The 13533-nt window shown below is 41.0% G+C and overlaps 1 protein-coding gene across 5 annotated transcripts in view; it reads right to left on the bottom strand.

The window, feature by feature from the left end:
• The window catches only part of ARNT2 (aryl hydrocarbon receptor nuclear translocator 2), a 108085-nt gene that overhangs the window by 60830 nt on the left and 33722 nt on the right, over window positions 1-13533 (bottom strand). For 2 of the 5 annotated variants that reach the window (XM_075159928.1, XM_075159929.1), the window contains exons 4-5: window positions 8386-8599; window positions 5988-6201 (exon numbers count right to left, since the gene is read on the bottom strand). In XM_075159928.1, coding sequence (XP_075016029.1) covers window positions 5988-6201; window positions 8386-8599 — 428 coding nt within the window. Of the gene's footprint in view, window positions 1-5987; window positions 6202-8385; window positions 8600-9611; window positions 9701-11092; window positions 11129-11247; window positions 11293-13533 lie in introns of those variants that run through there. The other 3 variants (XM_075159927.1, XM_075159931.1, XM_075159932.1) reach the window with 3 other exon arrangements.

The raw sequence follows: 13533 nt of genomic DNA, 5'->3' as shown, positions 1-13533 counted from the left end.
CAAGCAGAGTACCTTTCCGATGCATAAACCTCTGATAAATGTGCTCTTCAGAACCAAAGGCTAGAGAATAAAGTCCCAAAGGAGCTTTACTACAGCTCCTTGTTTTGGTGACTGTCTCAGCAAGGACATGCTTCTCTGAACAAAAGGGGGTTTTGTTTTTTGTTTTTTTTTTTATTTCAAAGAGACGTAAGAGCTCTGGGTAGAAAAGCATCCATCTTTGGCAAGTATCTTAATTTCTACAAAAGACACAGGGAAGACAGAGCATCTGACAATACATTTTTGGTATAAAATTTTTGGCACCAATACCTAAAATAGACTTTTAAACCTTTTTTTTTTTTTAATAAATAGGCTGATCAAATTTTCAACTGAATGAGGAGAAGCTCCCTGGTTTGCTAATATAGTGCAGAAGTCATCTCATTAATTAACTGTTTTGATAATATATTACTTTTTCATTAGACATGAGTTTTACTGTTACTGATGATGACATTTAAGGCATCACAGAATTATATTTGCCAGGGCTGAGTTTCTGGTCATGCCTCAAGTTAGTCTTTGAATTTCTTCAGAGAATTTTGCACAGGAAGCCAAATAGGAGTCTCACCCAGCTCTCCTCCGTATCAGCTGGAGTGTCTCCTAAATCATTCATTGAAGTCAGAGTTCAAAACAGTGATCATGAATAAGAGCCACATTTGCATTCACTGGCTGGCTGCGTGTATGAGAAGAACTCCCTTTCTTCTCAGAAAGATCATGCAGAAATCAGAGTTGGAAAATTGACATGAGAGTATAAGACAGCTTACAGCACAAAAAATCCTGCGCTGATTTTCAGTAAGAGTATTTGTTGTAGAGAGAAGTTATTCCTAATCTTCTCTTTCACATGGTTATTTACCGTTTGTTGAGCACTTCCCATCTGTTCAGTGCTCTGGAAAGCTTTACTTTGCTTCTCCACTGGTCTCTGGCACTGCCCTCTTTTGAGTTTAACACTATTTTTCTCATTTTTACAGACAATTTGACTCTCTCTACAACATCTGGATTTTGTGGCTGTGTCTACAAACTGTGCTTGGTAACAGAAAGCTTTGTGGTTGGCCAGAAAACTGCATATGCTGAAACCATCATTGCAAGACAACGCATTATTTGAAGGTTGCGCGAGACAGGTTCCCCAATCCAAATCTCTGCTTGTATAACGTGGAGTGATGTTTCCATAATATGAATGAACCACAGTGAATTGTCACACAATGGTCTTTTCTTCTAAAAACATACCTATCGACTCAACTTTTGCTGTGGTCAGTCACCATTTCCATCATAAAGTTCTACTTTTTTGTACTTATGAAATATTGCAATAAAATATCATGCCAAGATCAAACTTGGCATACAAGTTCTGTCCAGAAGTAACCTCAATTAATCTCGTTCAGCTAGCAAGTAAATTGACTTAGTCATTTTAAAATCACTTGAAAATGAAAGCTGTAGAGGTTCTGCTTCTCATCATTTTCTTGCAGTCACAGGTCTGCAATTTCAGTGCCCCTTAATTGCTCAGCTAAAACAGTTTGCAAGGACTCCTCCTGAACCTGAACAGCCTGAGGAGGCTTTGTGCCACAGATGGGATTACATATGCTGCTCCCTGCCTCGCCTTAGCTATACAGAGTGAGGCTGAAGGAAGAGGTTATAGCCGGATTACTATGTGCTGTGCTGCTTGGAGCTCAGAATTGAATATAATAAACTTGGGTGTTTCCCATTTGCACCACTGGAGATGCTGGCTGCAGGAACAGGGACCTCACAGCCTTGACAAGCATATCTCAGACACATCATGGAATCACTTGGAGTATTTCCAGGCAACCATACAGAGGTACCTACATTCCTCATTCTACTCTTTCATGAACTGCTTACAGAGAATTAGACTGGTAGAAATCAGTATGGCAAAGTGTTCTGGACCACTATATTTTAACGGAAGGACAGTCTACTACAATACTTTCTCAGTCTTCTTTTGGAGAGTAAATGTAGCAAAGGTATTCTTCAAAAGCTGTTTTTCTTTGCACTGAAATCTAAGTTCTGTCTGTTGTCTGTGCCATCAGAGATTTGTTGTCTGCAGCTGTTTAGAGGCTCTCGCTTGCATTAGGATTCCACCATGCTGTATGTTAGTCAGTCCCACACAACTTCCAACCCTGAACCTGCATCTGAACCCCAACATTCATGAAGTTTCACCAGTGCATCCTATGAGCAAAGAGGTCTTTGCTAATGGATCCTACTGTGGGATCTTATCTTCATCCATATTTGAAGTGATTTGTTTTCCCATCTGCAGATTTCCAAGAACAAAGAGGGAAAATAAATTATTACTCTGGATATCTGCCCCATTCTGATTAATCATGCCCATGACGCATGTAAAGACTTCTTGGGAGCACTATTTGTTGCTATCAAGTCTCAGCTGCTGTCTTTTCTAACGCATTTCAAACCGTACATATACTTCACAGTTCAGCTTTCCTATTGCTACAATGTGTTAGCAATTAATGTACAATAAACAAGCAGACAATTGTTCCATTTCCAGGGAATAAAATCTCCAAGGATATAAAATGGAATAGAAACTATCCATCCTTCCCCATATCCTGAGAGTTAAAAATAGAGCAAGCAATTAACTCCCCAAACACACTACGTGGTTTAGGTCGTACTTAAACAGCCACTTCAATTTGGCATATGCTTTTACTGCTCCTGAAGTCCTGTCCTCTCCTTGCTCTTAACTATTCACTCCCCGCTTCTCCTTGGTGTTAGCAGAAGAGTTCAAGCAACCCTATGATAAGGTGGGCCAAAGAGCTGTCCCTACCAAAAGCAAGGTTTTTTTGCTTAGCTTAGCCTTCGGCTGGGTCAGCCCCCTTGAGGTGACTCACTGCAGTACCACATAAATGCCAAAGGAGGAGAGGGTGAGATGAGGTGAGGATTGCATAAGCTGGTGTGGCTGCCAAAGAAACACTCACGCAACCACAGCCTCAGTCCGAGTCTTGTTCCTGGGGGCAGAAATGTGAGAGGGAGCCTGCTTTCTCCAGGGACTTGTTCTCTGTCGCTTCCCTTTGGCAGTGGCAGCCTCCCAAGTCCTCGGGGTCCAGAGCAGCTTCTCTGGGTAGCAGAATTGCTAAGAGGTGCTGGGAAAACCCCGGCAATGCAGTGATACTGATCAGCGCTCGTAAGAGGACAAACAAATACAATGAAAGGACATTGCTCTGATCTGATGCAAGGCGAGTGAAGTTTCTCCTTTGTCAAGATGCTGTCATTGCTTCCCCAGTTCAAGGGCTAAAGGAGGAGGTTAAAGGGTTGAGAAAATGGACCCTGAGAAGATGAGAAAGAGAGTAAAATCAAAAATCGTAATATTTCATTACATTTTCACCTCCAAATCTCTTCTTTTGCCTAAGCAGATCCTGTGCTCAACAGTCAGAGGTCACTAAAAGATGAGGATTTTCCTGCTGCGTGTGGTGAACTTTACTTTAAACAGGAAAAATGTCAAATGCAGCTGGCTGGCTTGCAGTTTGCATCTCTTTCAAGCTCTGCATTGCCCTTTGTTCTGCATGAAACATAACTTTGGAAAGCCAAGAGACCTGGGTGCTGCCCAAATGGTTTGATAAACACTGACTTAAAGGAAGTGCATTTGCCTACTTGACTTCTTTTAAAATGTCATTAAGGCACCCATTTCTGTTCACTGCAATATTTCATTTTATTCCTACCTGTTACAAAGCTGCTACTCTCAGTATGGCTTGTGTTACAGGAAGGAACGTGTAACTGGTTGAACGGATTCTAGAATCACCTTGCTCCCAGAAAGCTATGTCAAATGAGCGAGAGTGATGCTGCTGAAGTCCTGCTGCATGCTGTTTATAAGCAAATTGATGCTGGACTGACGGTCCTTATACAAGACTGCTTCTCTTATTTAATGGTACCTTACAGGATCAAGGAAATACAAGTTTAATATAACAAATCTAGAACTTTCTGTTTATCTATATGCTCCTCAGACTGACAAAACTACTAGTATACTAACGAAATGTACTTCACCAGTTACATCTTTAAAACTCAACTACTCAAAAAGCAGGACTTTACACTAATTTTATTAAAAAACTAGAAAAATGCAGCAGACACCTTAAAAATCTGTTCTACGATGATCTTATGAGAGACGATGTACATACAACTATATGTCTATGGTTGATTCAGAAGCAGGCTGATGATTGTGTTTACGGCTTGTGAGATGTTCAGCTGGCCAAAAAAATTGCACTGTACATGTAACCACAATAACTTTGTAAAAGAAAACTTGCACAATGTGCCCCGTATAGTTAGGACCAATTATGCACTGTTCTTACTTGCACTTGCTTGGAACAGTTTTAACTACGTACACACTCGCCAGTCTCTAAAAAGCACCTTTCTACACCCAGCCTGCCTCTGCACCTTAAAGAGTGTAGCTAAGCAGGCTACCCTGGCTCTAAAGAGGCTGATGCTTTCCTCACACTGGGAAATGTTCAGCTGTCCATGTACAGCAGATTTACGAGCCTTCTGTGTCAATCTGACAACTCCAAAAGACTCAGGCAGGGAAAAGATTTAGCCCTATAAATACTATTATTTGAACTTCTATTTCCACTGGCTACAGATGAATTCAGAGTAAAAGAAAAGCACATAGTTAAAACTGGAAGAAATACAGAGTTGGGTTTTCAGAAGTGCTCTGCGTTTGTCTAGTCCTGCTCTAGTTTGAGCAGGTTAAGCCCCATAACCGAGCACTTTTGGAAGTCAAAACATGACTGTTCACTGAGGCTCTGGAGTAATTGCTTCTTGGAGGAAGATGGTATGTACGTTAAAATGTATTACATGCTACATAATAAAAACAGAGGTTGTGCTCTTTTGCCAGTCTCGTGGTATGATACTCAGCTGTTTTGCTCTGCACAGGTTCCTCTAACTGTTCACTTGGTTTCGATCCATCTGGATTTTCACCACAGAATTTTGCTTTGAGTTTCCAATTTGAATACAGGAAAGCTCTGCCAAAACCACATCACATTCAAACCACAGGAAATCATGAATTTGGCACTGTTTTGACATGGAAGCTGTAAACAGTGTGCAGGTTCACTCAAAACTGGATCACTGTCCTTTGAGTTATGAAACACAACAAAACTTCCAGCAAACCAGGTCAGAATTCTGAATTATTAAAGCAAGGAGGAATTATGCGACTTTTGCATGGATCAGGATTTTGTTATAAATATTTTCCCCTAGCTTTTTTCCTTCAGCTATAAACATATTGTGTGGAAGAATAAAAAGAGAAGTTGGGTTTCCTTCTTTCCAAGTTTGAGTTAAAACAGGATTTAGCTAATTCTCATAGCTCTAACATACACGTATCCTATCAAAGACAAGGGTAGTTTCCTACTGGCAGTCTTGAGCATGAATAACTGTAAAAGCCAGAGTTATACTGAAGATATGAATACGGTTTAGTTTTATGTGCAAAATGATAGGTAGTCAACTTAGAGCTAACTTACACCGCTGTTACGGGTGCAAGCCTCCCGTTTAAAATCCACTAGATTTTCAGCTGCCAAACACTGGATTTTTCTCCCCAGGATTCCCGTTAGCAAACCACAAGGAACTTTTATGAAAATGGAAAAGTCTACAGTATGATTTTTGCCTTCAAAATAAACACTGCCCTAAAGAAACACATATTTGTAAAGAAGTCACAAGTTCATTGAGGACGAAGGAAAACAATCTAGATTTCCAGACCAAGCCCAAAACCAATCCAGATTCCAAACCTACCCAAGTCAGAAGTTTGAATGCAGAGCTACGTGAAGGTGGTTTGACTGAAGTCAAACAAATAGGAAGCAAAACGTAGTCATGCAAAAGAAGATTTATATTACTGCACTGTCTGCAAGAAAAAGGCAGTTTAATATTGTTGAATTTCATTTTTACCAGATTTGTAAACCAGGCATTTTGAATGTCAGAAAAACTCTGCAGGGATCCGTAACAGACAGAACCATACATCAGATATATCTGACCTGTCATAGAGTTTTCGGATGTACATAGTTGCTCTCGCAGCTTTTCCACGTCGTCTGGATGAACCTGTTCGTACAAAGTGCTGCCAAACCATTCAGACTGTGGCTGGTTCAGCACAGGAGTCACAGAATCTGATACGTAGATCACTCTTCCCGTCTCAGCTGCAACTACAAACAGGAACCCATCTGCAGCCTCCAGGATAAGATGTTTCAGTTCCTTCCAAAGAAAGGATTTGATTAGAATGCCAGCAGAAAAGGGAATTAAATAACACATCTGTCACTGCCAAAGAATATTGTTTTCTTGTGATCTTAGTAGCTGATCACAACCTAGGCAGAAATTTTCACTGTAGTATTGATACAACTACACAACCAAACTTGCAGCAAGCCATAAACTGCTGATCTTAACAACAAATAGCACTTTGTTTTCCTTTATTGCCTTTCATCTGGTGACCTCAGTACACTTTAGGAAAAATTCAGTAACTAAAACTCACTGCATATTGTGTGATAGGCATCTAACACGAAAAAAAAAAAGTTATTTAAGAGTACAAACAGAAGAAATGAACAGCTATAACTCATATGGCAAACTCATCCCTTAATTAAACGTCCTGAATAATTTAATTGGAGAGAAACCAACAAGTCTTTGGTTTTTTGGTTTGGTGGTGTTTTTTTTTCCCTCAGCATTAGCTCTGTTTGTAAATTAAACAGTCACTGGATAAAAGGCAGAAAGTGTAATGGGAACAAGGACAGGAATCCCCAGCCTCCCCTCTCATTAGGGGGCCCGAGCCACTACACAAGAAGGTTGTATCACTTCTTGCTTTCTTCTTCCAGCCTGTGAATATGAAGCCTCAGAGAGCCAAAGGGTCTGGAACACTCGTTTTCGGTCTTTTCTTTACACGATCCCCTGCTCATCATCCTGGGTACTTCTGTCCTGAGACACTCACACATCCACCTGAGACGCAGCACCCAGAACCCTGACCCCACCTGGGGACTGGAAGGGGGACCGAAGGCCTTTAAAGCAAGGTATTTCTGTCCCTCACTTCCAGACACTGGGTCTAGACACCCAGTGCTTTGAACTCCACGTGCAAACAGCTGTTTGCATGCATCACACAGAAACGCTACCTTTGCTTAACTGAGCTTGAAAACCTCTCACGGGAAAGGATGACAACTACCACTCCGATTCTTGGGAAAGAAGCTCGATCAGCCTTGGCTTAGTGGCTCCAGTGACCACCAGAGCTTGTTAAGGTACTGCAGCTGGACTCAGACAGAGAGCTTTGGACAATCTGAGTCCATTCCAGGTTAGACAGCTCAGCACGGCTAGTGTGCAAGTGGCAGATATTAGCTGATAAGGTGAGGATCACAATCTGGTAAATTCTGCTAAAGAAATGGATAACTCATCTCAAGAAACACTTAACAGACCATCAACTTCTGCCCCTTTATTGTACAGAAAGCACATCAATTCTGAACCACTTACTAAATAAAAAACCTCACTGCATAGCTGGCTGCACTATACAGAGGACAATGAGACTTGTTTTGCACACACTGTTAACAAAGATGAAAATAAACTCTGTCATTCAGCAAAGTTCAATAAAAACGAAAAAGTTGCAATGAGAAGTGACTAGGGTCCCCCACCAACAACCAGCTGAACGTCACAGTCCCTCCAGAAACACGTCAGGAAAGCCAGAATAAGTAGAGATATAAACAGGAGGGGTCAGCAGCAGCTGCTGTTTCTCTAATAAAAAGAAGTATTGCCTCTAGACATAACTTACATGTGTAAGTGCTTAAATCGTTCAGACCACAAAAATGCACATTACACCCATAGGACTTCAAAAACAATGAAGGTAGTAGGAATTTCCAGTGCGCTCAGTTAAACACAGTTTTCCTTCGAGCATGGGGTGCATCTTCTTTCTTCCATCAGAAATGTAACCAAAGAAATACCTCTGCCAGTACAGATGGGATTCATCTCTGCCCAGTTCAGCTGCCGGGAACATAGGCGTTGAGCCTAAACAACGTTTTAACCTTCCTCTAAACCCAGGAGGGAGAGGCAGGTCTTTCCAGATTAATTTTCACCTATTTTAGAGAATTTTTGTTAGAATGGAAGAACCCAGTTCTGGAGGTGAAAATTCCTTTCTAGTGATGAGAGACAGCAAGAGACTTGCTTTTCAGATGGACAGACCTCAATGATAAGAACGCCCATTTTGCTGCTTCAGAGAGAAAGATTTGTCATATAAGATGAAGTCCAAACAGTCACAAAAAATTGTCTGTATTCACATCTTGGATACGTAGCTTGTACCAGTTACTACACATTAGCGAAGGATCAAGCTGAGACTCCACTCCTCTCAGCACTTCCTCACATCTTTTAAGACCACAAACCAGAGAACACAGATACTTGCGAAAAATCTACCTGTTCTGTAAGAAACGAAGGCTTGTAAGCTCCATCAGTAGATTTGTTTCCAGTGCCCCTCATTGATTTCATGTGTGAAACGGCCATCCGAAGAATTGTCAGCTTGTCAGGCTTACGAGCCAACGCGCTACAAGTGGGTACCATATCAGAAAGTTCGGTGATGTACTGCGTCATCTTATTTCTCCTGCGTCTCTCAATTTCACTATGATTCTCCCTGAACATTTAAAAAAACACCAAACCAACAGAAAAGCAGACAAGATCAGTGTAAGTATTTCAATCGGAGGTAACAAATCCTAATACTCGGCACTTGTTTTGCTGTTTTCACCCCAGGAGAGCACAATGCTTTACAAAGCTAAGCACTATTATCCCTCAGTTTATAGACAGAAAATCCAGGCCACAGAAGGATAAATATGATTCGCCCATAGCTGTGAAAAGAACCCGTATTTCTAGCTACTGGCTTCTGGCCTTAATCTCTCAACCAGTTTAATCTCCTTTGGTTTAAGGACAAAAAATGAAGTAGAAAGAGGTGACAAACTGACAATTCCAGCCAAACTCCCAAACTTGCTGTGATGCATCTCACAGCTTCCAGTCCTTGCTCAAGGAAGGATCTGCTTATAAAAGGTCTCTTTTAGAGGAAACCTCTCACTAATAGCTGGATCAGGTCAGCAGTAACTGTCAGTGCTGACTTACAAAAAAACCCACTCAATGACAATACAGATCTCCAGTCCTATTATGCTGTGTGGAACGTTCTGCATCCCTGCAGGGAGACTACATGCCTACAGGATCAGACTGCAGGACTGGGACCATATATGGTATAACAGTACATACAGAAAAACCCCAGTAAATAAATAAAATGAGTATGAAACACAGCAAGTAAACATCTGGCTTGTCAGACATAGATCCAGATTTATGTTTGAGAACAATCTAGCACAGCAGGGAAATAACAAGGAAAGTACTTGATGCTGCCCCACTTTGGGCTAAGCTCCAATGTTCTCATCCTTTATAGCAGACAAATGACTGAGATGGTGAGTCAAATTTGAGAATTCTCAAAATGGACAGTCACCAAAATCTTTCAGAACTCAAGATCTGGGAGTTCAATTTTCCCATACCGTAAATCACCATTGCCTGATCACTATTAAGGAATTACACCAATATATACATCCGAGATGGTCCAAATGGACCTAGAATACTTCAGTGACTAGCACTTATTTTTCCCCATACTGTACCTGTCAGGTGGCAGCTAAATACAAGTACACAACAGGTACATGATGCTTCAGATGTCAAAGCAGCATCTTCCATTGATTTCAATGAGCCGTGCATGGCACTTTCTTGTGGGATCGCTGGCTGATCCAACAAGATGTGAAAGGTGATCACTTGGCGAGTCCACCAGCACTGACCGTCACGATAACACAACGTTAAAAGAAACTGCTACATTCTTTGGAGCTGACTGTTATGAAGACTGATCACGAAAGTAGAAGCTAGGCCTGACACGCTTTTTGGCTACTTTTAAGAATGGAGCCTTCTCTTAAAATGCAGGAAAGAATCCGAGTTGTAGTATGCTGCTTCCTGAAATAGAGGAATGCATGGGCTTGCCCTGCTTTACAATGTGTTTCCTGTCCCTGCACATATAGGTGTTATACGCGTGAGGCGCTGTCTCCAGAAACATCCCTTGTTAAGGCTACACGCACAGTTATTATTCCTACTGATGCCTATGCTTACTATAGTGATATTGAGGAAATCCAGCTATAGGTCCCTGCAAGGATAGCCCATGGTGGTTCAGTAAATTACACAGTCCCTTGGTTAAGGTCGCTATCTACTTACCTATTTATTACAACTTAATAGTGAACCTTTCCATTTCGAATGGCTGATAAACAGCATTTGTGCAGGTCTACACAGACGCGGGAGATTACAGTGCCTTCGGGAGTTGGACCATATACACACACACAAGCAGAACAGCTTGTGTGATAGTGCACATGTACGTAAGAGCACACGTGTGCACATGTCAGCATATACATGCAGATAAACATGGACAAGGGGAAGAAAATGCGTTTTTACATGATGAAAGCTTGCTCTAAGTTCAGCATTTTCAGAGAAATGGTGATCAAGAAAAGAGAGAGAGACAAAGATCACATATATCCCAATATATATTTTACATTTATAAATACACATTCCATTGTCTGCCACTAAAGTATTTTAATACTTCTGAACATTAAAAACAACCATTATAAAAAGGAAACAAAGAGATGGCAAAATTTTCTGAGAAGAAAGAATATCCAACAGTCCATTTCATTTATGATCATAAAAGCTAAAAAGTAATAGTATGTTAATCAATTGGCAATGAAAACATTCAAGAAAACAAAAGCCTGAAACTTTCCTGAAACTAGTTCAAATTTAAGCCCTTAAAAGAAAAAGAGGGGCTATGCTCCTCTTCCGAAAGTGTCTGCCCCAGGAACCCTGGCATTCATAAACATGTATACAGAATGATGTCCTAATTCTGTCATTTCTAATGTTTTTATATGGAAATTTTGGAGGGACGTTAAATTTTGGGAAACTGCGGGAGCTGATCCAAACCCACTTAGGTCCAGGGTTCACATTTCTGATTTCAAGAATTTTTGGATCAGCCAACCCTCCTGACTTTGATCAGTCAGAAAGGCGTCATATAAAATAAAAATGGGGGCAAACCATATTTGATTTTCCTTTTTCCTACCTGGCCATCCTTTCTGTGTCAGCAGTACTTTGATCATCGTCCCACCTAGAAACAAAATAACCAGCTCTCTAAGCTAAGGCACACATACTGAGGTTTTTGGACACGACCATCCCGCTCTTTTCTCTCAGCAGAAGAGCTCTACAGAACACGCCTACCTTGCAAACTTTTCCTTATCACCAGAGATTTGATCACCATCATACCTAGAAACAAAAGATAGTAAGTAAATTCACAAGTGTTATGCATTGCGTGATAGTCAACACACAGCAGAAAGCAAAGAGGTTCACAACTACAAACTATTACAAATAACAGCAAGAAAAATGAGGGCATGAGAACAATAAAGCGAAGAAAACGTAGAGTCTGACGAAACTTCCAAGCCATGCCGATTCAAAAGCTTCATTTGTATATTTAAAAAAGTTGGAGACACATTTCAGTGGATTTATGCAAACACTTTGACATACACTCATTGCTTGGGAAACTTAACAACCAGCACCATTACAGAAAACACCACTGAGCTTCTATCGACAGCAGCCCATGAAATACTCATTGCTGTGGTAGAAGTGAAAGAGCCGAATCTTTTCTGGATTGCAACCACAACTCACTCCATTCAGCAGAGGGCACTGATGGTCTACAGATAACATGGGAGGGCAGACACACGCTAAGTGCAATGCACTATATGCCTTCAGAATGCCTTCAGAAAAAAGCTCTAGTAGGTACAGACACTGTACTGCCTGGTGGGAGGACTGGAAAAAGTCAGGCAGGCAGATGAAACTGCTGGGTAAATAGAAGTGAAATTAAAACTGGCTTAAAACCCTAGAAGTAAACAGGTACCTCATTCCTACTCAAATCAACAGAAGTTAGATGCCCACACAGGTACGTGCAGTGTATCGGCAGCAACTTTATGGAGGAAATCCTGATCAGTGGGACTTTTGCCCCATGGGATTAAAGCTTCACTCTTTCTGAAGTGTTGTCCCAGAGACAGGCAGCAACATGACATTTTACTAAAAAATGACATGCTGCTCCTCCTTTCCCTTTCCTAAAAGCACACTAACCCTTCGAAATTAAATTTTGCTAGAATAGTTGCAAGAAAGACACATTTTTTGAAAAAGATCTTACTTTTGGAGAAACCAAAATGCTTGTTCCAAAACAGAAAATGTAGGTTTTCAAAAATACAAAAATAAGGCTAATGGCTTTTCTAGAATTGAAGATTATTACTGCTCAAGAATAGTCAAGTGATATTTTGTATTAGAATTAGCTTGTCCAAAATTATGTCATTTATTACAACAGAGCCTATGAAGCTATGGGGCTTCCATGTATTAGCTAACAAGGTAATACAGCATAATTAAGCATCTTTTTTCTTCTAAAAACCTAATCATTAACTTTTTCCTTTTCTTCTTCTCAAATGAATTAAAACTAATTTTAAGTACCCCAATCGTGCAAGTTCCTCTATGAGGCTTCATATTTTCCTTCCCCAGTAAGACTCATTCAAACTTTGAAGAGAAAGCTTAAGTCAGACTTGAGCTGTATTTCTTTCTATGTTGCGTTTAACACCAGCACCCTCAAAACATTCAAGTGAAAATGCCACTTTCTTCTACTTGACTCTGCCCAGAGAACAGACTGAGCCCAAAAAATTTTAAACAAAAAGACAGGTTCAATGAGGAATGGCAACATGCCGTTATGTGAGAAGTACATGCATACGCCTCCAGGTGACGATGAGATGCCATGCAGAGATACCTGAGCTGGCTTGGAAGTCCCTGAGAAGCAAGGTGTGTTAACTCACGTGGTGTGCTGTACTAACACCACTACCTCCTGTGCTCCCACTAGCTTGGGGCTTGTCTGCTCATCCTTGTCTGGTTGGCTGGGCTGGAGATGTTATTGCCTCCAGCTACTGCTTTCTCCCTTCCAGTCTCCCGGCTGACCTCTCTGCGTGCATGCTTCTTCAGGCACTTCAGTCAAAGCCAGCTGGGTTAGCTTAAACATTTAAACAGCAGTTCTTTGCTAACCAAATAATTTTGACCGAGACACGCTAGGAATCAATCACGTGAGCAATTTGGAGAAGGGAAAAGTCCTAAAAGGAGGGCAAAACTAGAAGAGGATGTCTGAGCATGGCCCTGGGCATCTCTGCACTGTTTTTCCGTACTCTCTAAAAGCAGAACAATCTGGGGTTTTTAAGATTTAAATACCAGATTTTGATCTGACATCTAAAATTAACTGAGTCTAGGCACAGGACAGCACACTTCTCTAATAAAAATAATGGAACTATTGGCTCTCGCCACCGTCAAACTTTGAAAGGCTGAAGCCAGCATGAAGACAGACCAACGCACATGCACCACCGTGCCTAGAAACCCTGACGCTTATGCAGGCACAAATCAAGTCACATTCATCACAACCTTGTTCCCTTAACACTTATCTTCTAGCAAACATTAGGACTAGCGCTCAGATCA

This window comes from Calonectris borealis, chromosome 11 (genome assembly GCF_964195595.1).
Source record: "Calonectris borealis chromosome 11, bCalBor7.hap1.2, whole genome shotgun sequence".
In the NCBI taxonomy this organism is placed as follows: domain Eukaryota; kingdom Metazoa; phylum Chordata; class Aves; order Procellariiformes; family Procellariidae; genus Calonectris; species Calonectris borealis.
Note: the sequence above shows the minus strand (reverse complement) of the source record. Positions and strands in the feature narration are given on the sequence as shown.